The sequence below is a fragment of the Astatotilapia calliptera genome, chromosome 11 (assembly GCF_964374335.1).
Source record: "Astatotilapia calliptera chromosome 11, fAstCal68.1, whole genome shotgun sequence".
NCBI classification, from domain to species: Eukaryota; Metazoa; Chordata; class Actinopteri; order Cichliformes; family Cichlidae; genus Astatotilapia; species Astatotilapia calliptera.
Window position 1 is genome coordinate 18,437,907 of NC_137432.1, and position 13,675 is coordinate 18,451,581.

Genomic DNA, 13,675 nt, shown 5'->3' on the forward strand with positions numbered 1-13,675 from the left:
ATTGACAGAGTAAAACATTTACAGACCTGTTTAACACTCCTTTTGTTAACTTCAAATGATGTATTCATTAATAAATAAAATCTAAAGGAACAACTTGTTTTTCCCCGGTCAATCAGGCATTATAAAAGATTATAACATACAAAATTATACAAAATATACACAATTCCCTTCTTCTGATTGTCTATTTACAACACCATTACTACTACTACTACTATTATTATTATTGTTGTTGTTGTGTTTTATGATTTGGTGTTTTATAGTTAAAAAGAAATTGAATTCTTTTCGTTAGTAACCCTCATGGGTATCAAATTATGATCCAGGACTGAATAAAGACTTCCTACCAACTCTATTAGACACTTGGAGACACTTGAAAAAACAAGGCATTATGTTTTTGGATACTTTAAAATAAAAGATGAATAAATAAATGATGAGGATAAATAAATGATGAGGCTGTGGTCAGCTATTGCATTACAGTTTATTGTTTATACTTGTCATTTGTTGCACTCTCTGCAGGGAGTTACAGCTTGAAGGTAATACAGACTGAAGGTACAAGCTACACTGTAGTACATGCATGATGCTGTCTGTCACACCGAGAGGTTTCTTCTGAAGACTTCGCAGCCCTCCTGTTCTTCACACATGGACAATTTCCCTCTCAGCTCTACAGCAGTCTCATTGTCAGCACTGTCATCTTTGAGGCAACACACCTGAACGTTAGAACAAACCCTTTGAAACGATGTATGTACAGTAACAGCAGACGACTGTTCAACAGATGAGAGCGATAACAAAAGGCATCTTTTAAGGCAAAATATGAAAAGACGTGGAATGCGATGAAGTGTAAAATAAACATCCGGGCTATGAGGAAGTTATATCTCTCTGCCAATGAGACTATGAATGACAAAAAAGAAATCATAAAGGCATTGTATTAACATTAACTCTGAGTGACTGAAAGCTGGGCAGCGTGCTGTTATTTTATGTATTATGATTCATCTTTGCAAACATACAGAAACAAATCATTAACTTGATTCATGGGAAAGCAAGAGCGTTGCATCAGTTTAAGGTATGTTTTGAAAAGATGCTGTAATGGACATATTTCAGGTAAAATACTTAAAGGCAAATCTGAACCATCTGGGTCATAGTAATGTCTGAAATTATTATTATTATTATTATTGTTACAGTCCTAAAATTGTGTTTTTCCTCAGTCAGCCTCTGAGTAGGAGTGAGGGGATCGCAGGTGAACTCAACATTTGTTAGATGTTTTGATTCCCTTTAATCAAAGATACTTTGCTTGTGCTTTTGCTTCTGCCTAGAAACAGGTGATGTCATTCAAATGCTTCCATTTCCAAGTCGGTATTTAATGATAGTTGGAGATTTTTGCCTATAGAAGCTCGTCAGGGTGCAAGCGTAACTTCACAACTGATCAAAACTGGTTCATCACAAAAGTAAGCTGGGATAGATTGTGGTGAGATCATAATTTTAGACTGATTGGAGAATTAATTAATGTTATAACTTGTCTTTTGAAAAAGTTCAAATCAGCTTTATTTATACCACACAAATTAACAAAAAAAGCACCTTAGAGACATCTGTGCATACCAAGTGGTGTGCAGTTTAAGAGATTTTAAAAGGCATTTACCAGTTAATGGTAGGGACTAGAAATCTCAATAACATAGCCTCAGCTGTGTTTTGACCTTTTTTCCCCCTAAAGCACCTTTGATAAGATATTTCTGAGAAAGGCAAAACTAAATAACTGGAGCACCACACTGCTGTCACTTATCCCTGATCGAAACCACCTGCACAGATCTGATCAAGTACATTTATAATATTTATTAGCATTAAACACTGATAAATGTTTTTCTTTGTTTTTCAGAGGGCTTATTTTAATCTCTATATTTTTGTTAAAATCCTTGTTTATCATATACTGGGCCTTGATGGAGCCAGATCAACTTTATTCTGATTGGCTGCCCCTCACAAACACAACGTTTGCATGAGCTTTTGACTCCGAGAGATTATTTAGACATAGGCTGGTATCAGTATTTGAAGCGTGGCAATGTTTAATATATTACAACAATCTATAGATGGCAAAATAAAAAGCATGACAGGAGTGTTTTAAAGAACTTTGATCATTGTCTAATTACACATGAATATTTCATTTTAACAGAGACTGGAGCGCTTGAGGTGGTCTTCCTCCATTAGCAAGACCACTGCATAAATCAATAACTACATCAGGTGACATATTTATTTAAGGAGTTATTATTTGGCACTATAGTCAACATAAAAGCAGGTGATATTTCTCTTTGTGTAGCAACCTTTGGAGGAAAATAAAACGGGTAATTTAGCTTGAATTCCTCAAGGAAGCATGGTTTCAAGAGCGCTGTCAATAGCAGAGAGGAGTGAGAGTCTCCCTGAGCATCATCAGCAAAAGTCTGAACTGAAAACAGAGGGTGACATTTTATCGAGTAATTATTTACTGTACATACATGTAAAAAACTAAATTATAGCCCATACAAAATGTACAGTTTTATCTTCTTTTTGATGACCGTCACTCTTCGTTTACAATACGATCGCTTTTCTGTTTTGTGCTTTTTATGTGAACGCGAGTTTAGGTGGAGCAGACCGTGGCACCATCATGGAGGAAGGAAGTCAGTCCCCTTTGCACTTTGTCTCTGTTGAGTCAAATGCCTGTGTCCACACATTAAAGGTATTTCTGATATATTGATGATATTATTAAAAAAAAAAAACACAAAAAAGACTGGCAGATCTACAGTACTGTCTAGAGAAGCTGATCACGATCAGGACACAGCAGCCAGAAACCTCACTATCCACCACCAAGGTTCTTACAGCCATTCAGGCAGCCTTCTCCGACTCACGTCCACTAATACAGTAAGATCATATCCAGTGTTGTGCCATTGGAGCTGGAAGCAGCCAGAAGGAGAGATACAGAGTTTCAGATTTCACTGATTGTTCGTTCAGAGGGATGGTACTCCTCCCTATCTTTAGGGGAGGACATGTAGAATGACTGTGTCTTGCGTTTTAAGCGAGCCCTCTTGGTGGCCAGTGACAGACTGTGTTTGCTGGAGGCGATTATGTCACAGATGAACTTCTTGCAGTCCACACAGACCTCCATGGTAGCCCAGTCCTCCGTCAGCTCTGGGGGAAGCTCCAGTTCTTCATGAGACTTTAAAGAGCCGTGCTTCGAAAACCTACAGAGACAGAAACAGCAGAGGAGCTCGGCTTGAACGGGAGCGAAACACAACATTGTTTTGATATATTAACAATGTGAATTAGCTTTGGTTTCAAATTATCTAAAATGTGCATTCATAGCTAACTTAATCCATGGGATATCAATTAAATGTGTTTAAAAACAAAAAAACACATGAAACAACTCATCCTGAAAAGACTTAATGAAAAGTTCAGTCATGCATGATAATACAGGTAAATTAAATCCAAACTTCATGATTGTCTTGCTGCTTTTCTGATAAGGACGCTGAATAATTTGGTAAAGTTTGACAATCAGCCAAGCAGTTTCTGATGTGGTAGTTGCAATTTTATCCACTAGATGTCAGCAACACCCAACAAATCTTCTGACTGAAGAGGACACGCTGTACCAAGCAGTAGTAGCTACAATGAACAAGGCCTTTACTTTGCATTGTGTGTGCAGTTTGTGATGACGAACACGAGATGTATGATCTCCTCCTTTTGATTGTTGCACTGCTATTTCTAGTTTGAATAGTGTTGTTCATAGCTCTTACTTAGACATAGTCTTCTGGATGCTGTGGCGCTGTGGGTTACTGGAGGACTTGTCAGTTTTAGCAGCTGCTGCTGTTGTCGCTGCCCCAGGAGCTTTTCTGGGACCTTTAGATGCTCCTTTTGCAGGTTCTTTCAAAGCGGGGGATGCAGCAGCCCCTCCTGGTTTAGATGGACCTGGGGCTCCAGCCACTGACAGTCCTTGTCCTACAGAAGCCATGGCACTTATTCTCTCCCTGGGGAGAGTGTTGGTGGAGCCAATGGAGTAGATGGGCAAGCTGGAATAAGGTTTGGATGGCAGCCGCATCTGTCAGAGATGGAAGGCATGTATGAAAGAGATAAAACTTCCTCACAATGCGTATGGAAGCACAGTAATGATGCAAAACAAGAGAGAAGAGTGTCGTCAGTTTGAATTTGGTTGATTGGGAAGCAATTAGCCAAAGATCAGTGACCACCATTTGCCACATTAGGAAGTATCTTACACTATTTACTTATTTATTTTAAAGAGGTCCACTTTATTGTCACCAGCACAAAGATGTGATACTGCAGAAGAGGACTTATTTATCCCACGTGCCTTACCTTTTTGCAGCACTGTGCGCACACAGGCCTGCAAAGAGACGATTGACAGAAGTTACAGGAGAAGGAATAAACGAAAGCAGCCATAGATCCTTAAATAATTATAAACAGAAGAGTATTAATGAAAAAGATGAAGATAATCATCTGAAATTGTTTACTTTTTGCAGAACTGGCAGGTGTAGGACCAGGTGAAGAAGGAAAACCTTTTGGCTCGACAACAGAAGCAAAGCTGCAACAGAAATATAGAGATCGCAGTAAATATAAAGAAGGTATTTGGAACCAAAAAAACATTTTTCTCAGGATAAAAGTTATACTGTTTCCCTAACCCACTTATGGTGTTATAATTTAACTGTGCTCATTTAGAAAGAGTAAGTAATCCCTGTTTATTAAAGAGAGATTACTTCTTTATAATAGAATTAGCCTAGGCAATAAAAAGATGTATTACCTTCCCCTTCTTCATGGCATTGTAGATGTCTTTGTACTGCTGGAACTTCTCCAGCTCTGCCTTCACCAGCACCTGTCTGATGTGCATCACTTCCTCCACCGTCAGAGACAGACACTCCACAGGAAAACAAAACTCCTCCTGCAGCAACAACAAGAATTATATGCACAGCAGTCAGTGGACCCAGCAGACTCAAAACACAGGACTCAGTGTTTTTCATTCAGCACACACATGCACAACTCTCCTGCACCTTTAAGAGCACTGAGAGTGGGTCCGGGCTACAATTGGGTCATAAAAATATCCTCATTGTTCAGTGAAAGAAACGGCAGCTCAGAGTAGAATCGTGATGTGGGAAAAACAGTGAACACTTTTTTCCTGCAGCAGTGCCGAGAAATAGTGTTCACAAAGCGTGCAATGATTGTCTTCAAGAACTGGCTAAAAAAAGAGAATTTCTTTTTATATTTGTTATCCAGCTGGAAGCAGCCATCAGAACATGATACACTCATAAGGGCATAAGGGATGGACATGGTCAGCAACAATACTCAGGCAGGCTGTGGCATTAAAACAATGCTCAGTTGGTCCTAAGGGGCAAAATGTGTGCCAAGAAAATATCCCCCAAACCATTACACCCTCAGCAGGCTTAAGTATTTATACAGACATTGTGGCAGCAGAAACAGAAACTCGTCAGACCATGCGCCGTTTTTCCAACCTGTTCTTCTATTGTGCAATCTTGGTGAGCCAGTGTGAATTGGGCCCTCAGTTTCCTGTTCTTAGCCCATAGGAGGGGCACCTAATGTGGTCTTGACCATGTCTACATGGAACTCAAGGAACAAAGAGAGCAATATTAAATAAGGGGAACTCCTAGATGACTGTGGTTTTATTGTAAGGGGAGGCTGTATATGTTTGTAGCCACAAGGTGTGTCTGTCTGCTACTCAGGGCATCCTCAGGGCCTTTGTAACAGTCGCACATTATGAATCCTTGATTGACTGCTGAAGGACAAGTTAACGCACCGTGGTTCTTCCCATTTCTCTCTGTTACCAGAAACACAGAGGAGAGGAAACTTCAAATTCACTTTTTAGTGTTCAGAAACATGAAAAAAAGAGATCTTTGATCCTATGTTCGTCTTTCCTGTTACTTCCTGTAAACGCTCTGACAGTTCTTTGTTAGTTCTATGTTGCTATACGTTTGAGCCACTGTGTTAGATATCCAAAGCAATGTCCTCAGCCTGCTCTAGGTGAATGATATCTAGTGAAGAATTAGGAGGATGAGCAGCTACAGTTATTATGACGGGACAGACTGATGGGAGACGGGCAAACCTCGGCCGAGTCTCTTCGAAGGATGTAAACCTTCCTGCACAGAGCAAAAAGTGTCTTCACCAACCCCAACACAAACACCTCGATAGGGTTGGAGCTCCACAAAGGGCACAGAGTAGAGGGAGAAGGGTGGAGAAGGAAGGGAATCCAGGAGTGATGCGAGATTTCGATTCCAACCTGAGCAAGAGAAGGTGGAGGTGTGTGTGTGTGGGAGGGAGGAAGAACAGAAAGCCTGCAATTTAACAGAGATACAGGGACTCGATGGTTCTGGTAAAAGAAGGAGGGAAGAAATCCTGAGAAAGGGGCAAACAGAAGAGAGATGACAGCATGTGTGTTTAGTTTCAATCCTTCCTCATTTCCCTACAGATCTTGATGCTCTACCTACTTATCTCGTTCTCCCTCTGCTTCTTTTGATTATTAAGTTATTTGACCACACTGGACACTGACAGCCACTGGAACAAGTCAAAACAGCAATCGATGGAATATCCTTTGAAACTAACGCATTAGTAGATTTGTTTTTGATTTCAATCTGGTCCAGTTGTGACTCTCTTCCAAAGTGTGTCGTTTGTCTTGTCTTTCTCCCCTAACCCCCCAATCAGTCGTGACAGTTGGCTGCCCCTGTAGTGTATTTAACTTATAACATAAAGCGCCCTGAGGTGACTGTTGTTGTGATTTGGCACTATATAAATAAAACTGAATTGAACTGAACTGAATCCTATTTCCAAATGTTTATTTTTAAATGATACACGAAGCTCTGACTCACCAGGGACTTGGAGCTCTGCTTGGAGGGCGGCTGAAACGGTCGGACATTTGTGGGCGTTTCCTTCTCAATAGAGTGTCTTCTCTGGGGGGTCTTACGCCTCTCTGGTTGAGGTGTAGAGGAGATGGGCAGGAACATGGGTGGAGCTGGTGTTCATAGATAGAACGTAAGAGAGAGAGAGAGAAAAAAGAGCAAGTTTAACTGCAAAGAAGCAATTGATTGGTTAATCTTTAGCTCAAGACCTACTGATTATAAATAATCTTTCAAATGAAAAGACTTTGGGAAACGTGACTGGCAAGGCTGCAAGATTAAAAGCCATCGATCACTGCCAGCAGATAGCTTAGTTAAGGAGGCAGGGGGCGTTGAAAGGCTTCCTGACTCACTTTTCTTCCCCAGCACAGATTCTGGGGAAGTGTCATCCATCAGAGATGTCGCCACGCTGGAGCTGCTCGCTGATTTGCGTCCAACAATCTCATCCTGAATGCACAGAATACACATGCACTTCAGTCGTCACTTTTTCTGCACAAAGTAAATGCATCTAGGAAAAATAAAATTCTAATACACAGAAACGCACTTCAGAGTCAGAGCTGTCCAGTTCAGCGAGGCTGGGAGCCTTCAGGAGCCGCTTTCTCTGAGGAACTGACTGAGATCCAGAGGGTTCGACTCTGGGTGATCCAGATCCGTTGGTGAGAGACAAAGAGCTGGATGTCCTCCTGCCCATACGTGGGCTGAACTCATCTGCATAGAGCCACACAGGAGAGTGTCATTCAGACACAGCAGTTGAAACGAAACCCAAAACACATCCTCTCTGGATTCTTTGCATCCAAACAGGTTATACTTTGCATCTTTCTTTTACTATCCCATTTGTTATATGGGGGAACAGAGTTTTCAAGTTGTAGTGGGTTTCAGTGGGTGGTGAGGTGAAAGGATGCAATGAATGATGTTACAGAGGACTGAGTTTTGAGAGTTGCCGAAAGGTTAAAGAGGTTGGCGAAGGTTAAGTTTTTCCTAAGGGGAAGCATAGGAGCAGGGCGGTGTTACACGCAGAGCATGGATGCCTTCTTCATGAAATATTTAAACTGTGGACTCCTAAAAAAAAAAGCTTCTCTCCCATATCAACCCCCAGGGAACGTTTTTAGGGAAAGCTAAGTCCTTGAAACCAAATTTCCCAATTTACTAAACAGACACTCTTTACTGGCTAAAGTCTAAAAGTAGAAAAGACAACATTAAAATCAACCACCTACAATACCAAGCTGCCTGATTCTGACTAATTTCTGGGTAAAGCAAAAAGACAACCTGATGAGAGGGTTTGGAGGCAGGGAGTATGGGAAAAGCAGACAAGCGAGTGCTGCAAGAGACAGATAAAAAACACAGCTGATAGGATTGGTGGGAACCCTGAAACTCTCCTTTCTCCCTTCAGCCTCTTGTTTGTGGGAAAAGCATCCACATGAGCTCATCGTCTCAACACGAGCTCTGTTCCTGCTGCCCAGTCTTTTTATGACCAAAGATTCCTAAGAACCTACATCACCAGTTTTTCTCTATTCAGCCATCATTCTAAACCCTTTCTTTGTTTCACCCAAGTCTCAGCATTCACATATTCAAAAAGAGGAGATATTAGTTTAAAGCTGGCGGGCAGGGGGGAGACAAAACAGACAAGACCATTAGGTTAAAATGCAAACATGGCCTTCCAAACCACAGCATTGCTCATACGTTACCTATTCCAGTACGGAATAAATCCTGCGGCATACTGCGAGTTTTGCCGAAACCTAAAAGGGAGACCTCCTTTAATAAGATGGCTACAAGTAAATTGACCACTCAGTACACCTGCCGTTTATATCCAAATAAAATGGAGTGACTGAAGTAGTAAACAGATTTGTGTTTGACAGAATACTTTGGGATACTTTGTGTACGTGTACAGCTACAGGGAAATGGTCTGTTGTCTGGATTACATCATGAAACGTATAACTGCTCAATGTTAAAATACTGACCCTACAAAGGAGTCATTTTGATTCTAAAGTATTTAGTGCAAAATCTGATATTAAATGTTTTTATTTTGTCTATAAAATGATTTAAAATAGACATGGTTTTTAACATATTATCTGTCTTTGTGTGGGTTAGAAGAAGTTTAGTATCACTCTCATGTTGCCTGGCTAAGTCAAGATGGTTCAGCTTAGTTCAGCATAAAGACCACAGCTTTCAGTTCAGTTAAGGTTTCATTTGATTTTTTTATGTCTAATGTTTAAGCATCTTAGCCATGCTTCAGATCAACGACATGACCAGGGTGTAGCCCAGCTCTCGCTGTATGGTAGATGGAATAGGCTCCAGAGAGAGAGAACTCCAGTGATCGACTGGTCCCCTACTAGCAGGCACTCAGAGATAGAGGGGTAAAAGACCTTCCTTTTAACAAGAAGTGACCTCCAGCAGAACCAGGCTCGGGGAGGGGCAGCACATCTGCTGTGTAGTTTTGCAGTAAATAGAACAAACACTTGCATTGCATACCATGCAAGAGTTCTGATTTGAGAGTTTGGTTTGTTTGGGATCATTGTCATGCTGTCAGCCAATTTCTAGCTGGTATTGGATGGTGGATCAAAAATTTGTGGTGTTTTTCTTTGTAATTCCATCAATTTTAACAAGATTTTAAAAACACTGTCTGGAATGCAGCACAAAACCATGACAGAGCCTCCAACGTGTTTTACAGATAACTATGAACACTCGCAGTTTTACGTCCCTCCTCCTGAAAATGTCAGATTTTCAAGTTTCATTCATCAGACTTATTTCTACTGATTTTAAGTCCAGTCCTTGTATAATTTGGCAAACCTACCTGCCATTTCTCCCAGTTTCCCTTCTTTAAGAATGGTTTCTTAACAGCTACCCTCTGTGTCAGGTCTTTGCCAGCGTTATGTAATTTATTCTAGCGTTATGTAATTTGAAACATCACTCCCATTACGGATCGATTAAGTTGACATTTTCCTTTCAATTTTTTGTAGGGGACCCCAGGGAGCCAATCAAATTACCCAAGTCACACCCTTGTTGCTAATCTAATCACCTGCTGACTCTAGCATTAAACAGAAGCACAGAGAGAGTGGCATCAACCTTCTCAACTAATGCACAACTACAACAAAATACTTAATGTCACATTTTAATGACAATTTAATTAGAACCAAGCAGCACCGCCTGCTCACGTTGCCTTTAAAACAATAAGCTATCACGAAGGCCCAACGCTGCGCGCAGCGACATGATACCTCACTGAGACTTGTGATCACAGCATTTAATCTCATGAAATCTATTTCCCCTTAGCCATACTCATTAATTTGTCAGCGGGAATGTAAAATCCCCACAAAGTACAGAGTTATCAATATGGTCACATCATATGGGAATGAGTGATTATACAGGGAAGGTTTTACACAGGTCAACAGACAACACAAATGAGGGAGCTGTTTTGAGAGACACTGGCTTCAGTAGGAGAGAAAGTGGAGCACAGGATTATTCTAAATTGGCCACCTGAGCACTATTCCCTCATCGCAATCACAACACTATCTCCAAATTTGGAGACAGTGTTGGGCATGTTCCACTGCTGGTAGCCTGTAGCTCGTCATCTTAGACTATATATTTTACTATGCTGTGCAGAGCATGAGGCTGCGCACCGGTCCACCTGCGCACTGGCTCGATTCTGCAAAGTCACTGCTGCACACGAAAGACTCTTTTGTATAGATTCTTGGAGACGTTGACGGTGTCACGTATGCTTTTGGCTGTTCCTTGCCAACCCTTGATTAGATAGCTGGCAGCTCATTTCTACTGAAGTTTCACATTATAGAGGAACCTTTAAGAAACTAAGTGCTTGGAAAAGGTGACACTTTTCCCAAGAAGCAACAGCAGGAATATTTTTCAGGAGGTACAGGAATTTCATGAAGACTGACTAGAATAAACTGTTTCCTCAAGGCTGCAATCATTTTAACAGCCAACAGTATTTTTTTTAAAAAAAGAAGAAGATGTTGTTTGTATAGAAAGCAGTGATGTAATTTTACCATCCTTCCTTCAGAACGCTACATGCAAAAAAAAAAAAAAAACAGCAACATTGTGAATAAAATTCTTCTTGTTTTGTAGCACCTCTAAACACTTTAAATATCTCAGTCTGGCTGTGAGGCGATGTAATCTCTTTCAATCGAAGACATGTATTACACAAAGTAAAGATTCCTTTTATGACAAATGAAAGGCAGTGAGTTTTGAACATAAGCTCATTTTTTGCTGGTCTGTAGGATAAAGTCACATCAAATACTTTTCAAGATTTCTTTTAAATGATCTGTTCATATATTTTCTATTATTTTTTTTAATTTTCTTTTGTTTTGCACACTGAAATATAAGGCAAAGTTTGAACATGAAGACCTTTTTTTTTAAAATATTTGAGATCACATTGAGATCAGTGTGTGCTAAAATATGAGACTTTACAGGACCGATTGTTTGTTTTCCTCATATTTTAACTAGCCAATACTCAGACAGGTTCAGGAGGTTTTTATCTTTAAAGGTTTTCGAGATTTTCATGTTCAAGCTTTGCCTCAGGTTTCAACGTGCAAAAAATTGGTCTGAACGTTCATTTGATTTCCCTGGTTTTAAGGTTAACAAGTTTAAAGCATGGCCTGTGGATGTAGTTCAGCATGCCACTCATGTCACCTCGCTCTCATCAGCATCCTCCTACTGCCCAGTGTCCCACGGGTCCATTTTTCACCTCCAAAGGAGGCAATCACCAAACGATGAAGCACAACATGAAATGTGTGTACAATATGCAGATTGATGCATTAAAAGTGTGTATCTGTGTCTGTGTGTTTGTTCGTGCTGACAGAACAGATGAGCAGCCACAACAAAGCGGGGAACAGAAAGTGATGAAAAGCCAGGTAAGCAGCGAGGGAGACTTTACCTGACGCGTCAAAACTGAAAGACATGCTAAGTGGCCGAATTACTGCAACGAGAAACGTCATGGACAGTTATTGTTTGTGATAGAGGCACATCAAGTCAAGACTTACTACTGTACATACAAGAAGTTGGTATTTAGTGAGAAAAGAATTGAAATGGCATGCTTATTGTCTTATTTCAGATCCCAAAGGTTTCATTGCTTTCATGACGAGCAATAAGAGGATTTTTGAATAGGTCAGCCAATGGGGAGACACTGCAGACAACACAGTACTGGGTTCAGTGTGTTAATAGAAGTTGCAGACACTTAGCATTATTGTGGCATACGACTTATACTCTGTTACAAACAATATAAGCCACAAAACAATAATAGGCATTAGTTGCAACACAAATATGAACGGTTAGGCAGCAGCAGCTACAATAGCACAGAGCATAGGCACAAAGTAGGAACATATAAAAGAACAGAAACAGCTCAAAGTAATGAAGCTAGTGCACACTTCTTATGTGATTCTGAGGTGCAGGCATCAGATCCATACTTCAGCTTAAAACGTCTTAAAATTTTAGAGCGAAGTATGGTTGCATGTGTATGGGAGTGTGCACGTGAGTGTGCACTAACGGGACTAAAAGATACCAAGAGCAGGGACAATGAAGTGGGACACCTCCTTACCCAGCCTTCCTCTGCGGACCTCGTCAGGAGAGACCGGGCGAAGTTTCCGCTCTGCTTTGATCTCCTCCAGGATCCGCTCGTGCAGCGTGGGAGGAGGCTGAGTCTGTGGCTTCAGCTTCCGAGCTGACACCTAAGTAGTGTGGGTTGATGATGGGTGGCACAGAGTGAAAAAGGGAGCATACCAACACTGACACAAATGTACAGGGCTGTAGCCCGCAGGCCTGCTTCTCTTCGCCTCTTCCGGTCTACTTTGACTGATTGTTCACCTGATTGCTGAGAGATGAGAGCACTGCTGAAAAAGCAGCCTGCTAATCCTGCTGCAAGATTGATATCAGCACAGAATCCATTATTTCTCCAAATTCAGGCTGCAGTGAGACGTGAACACCCGTGTGCTTTACAGAGTCTGAATTTACAGTCGATCACATGTAGTGGAAATAGTCAAGTCTAATCATCGGGATGATTTTGGCTTTAGCAACAGCAAATCAACCTATAAACCATCTCCTGACATGAGAGTCACAGTGTTTCCCACAAATAACACCAGGTTAGAAGCAGGAAATGTCTTTGTTAAAAATCCTTATTTTTTCAGAGTGTTTACTAATTTGCAAATGTGTAGAGGGATTATGGGTTTAATCTCAGTTTTAATGTTTAAATCAATCAGATTTGTTAGTACTCACAGGATTGAGAGGGGGTCTGGACCTGATGAACTCCAGGATGACTTCATGAGCACTTTTCTTTAATCTTGGTGGGATGTCTCCATTGACCTGAAGCAAAGGAACAATTGGTCTGCTTATATTAGCTCAGACAAACGCTGCTTCTTTCAGGAGGTCATTTACTAGATGGAGAACATGATGGATGGAAAAATTAAATAATCCAAACTCAAATAATAAAAAAAACACAATATCAAAAAAAGTATATATGGACATTTTTAAATTTTCTGTTGCAAGACAACCAAACCCAAGACCACATACATAAGGCTGAGATTGATGATTATTTTTAATTATCATCAAGGCTGTCAAATTTTCCAGCGCTGTTCTCAGAGCCCAAGACGTTAAATCATGCTTGGGTCATCTGACAGTCAAAAAACTAGTAATATTCAATAATGGTTCTAATATAAAAGCAGCAACTCCTCACTGCTAAATAGAAAGACTTTAATCAGCGATCACAATAGTTACAAAATATTATTTTAAGTTTTCAGTTTTGCTATGAATAATGCCAAATGGAAGAGTAAAGTCATGCATATGCAAGTTTACCCCAAAGCAACCCGTTATGG

At 40.5% G+C, this 13,675-nt stretch overlaps 1 protein-coding gene across 4 annotated transcripts in view; it reads right to left on the reverse strand.

Annotated features, from left to right (window-relative positions):
- Window positions 1-456: 456 nt before the first annotated feature.
- Window positions 457-13,675, reverse strand: part of LOC113032036 (protein spire homolog 1-like) — a 37,142-nt gene continuing 23,923 nt past the window's right edge. The window contains exons 7-18 of one of the 4 annotated variants that reach the window (XM_080307884.1): window positions 13,080-13,166; window positions 12,406-12,535; window positions 11,746-11,787; window positions 8,549-8,599; window positions 7,408-7,571; window positions 7,217-7,310; window positions 6,837-6,979; window positions 4,763-4,900; window positions 4,476-4,546; window positions 4,321-4,348; window positions 3,747-4,048; window positions 457-3,197 (exon numbers count right to left, since the gene is read on the reverse strand). In XM_080307884.1, the coding sequence (XP_080164010.1) occupies window positions 2,942-3,197; window positions 3,747-4,048; window positions 4,321-4,348; window positions 4,476-4,546; window positions 4,763-4,900; window positions 6,837-6,979; window positions 7,217-7,310; window positions 7,408-7,571; window positions 8,549-8,599; window positions 11,746-11,787; window positions 12,406-12,535; window positions 13,080-13,166 (1,506 nt within the window). In that variant the 3' untranslated portion in view covers window positions 457-2,941. The remainder of the gene's footprint in view (window positions 3,198-3,746; window positions 4,049-4,320; window positions 4,349-4,475; window positions 4,547-4,762; window positions 4,901-6,836; window positions 6,980-7,216; window positions 7,311-7,407; window positions 7,572-8,548; window positions 8,600-11,745; window positions 11,788-12,405; window positions 12,536-13,079; window positions 13,167-13,675) is intronic. The other 3 variants (XM_026184680.2, XM_026184681.2, XM_026184682.2) reach the window with 3 other exon arrangements.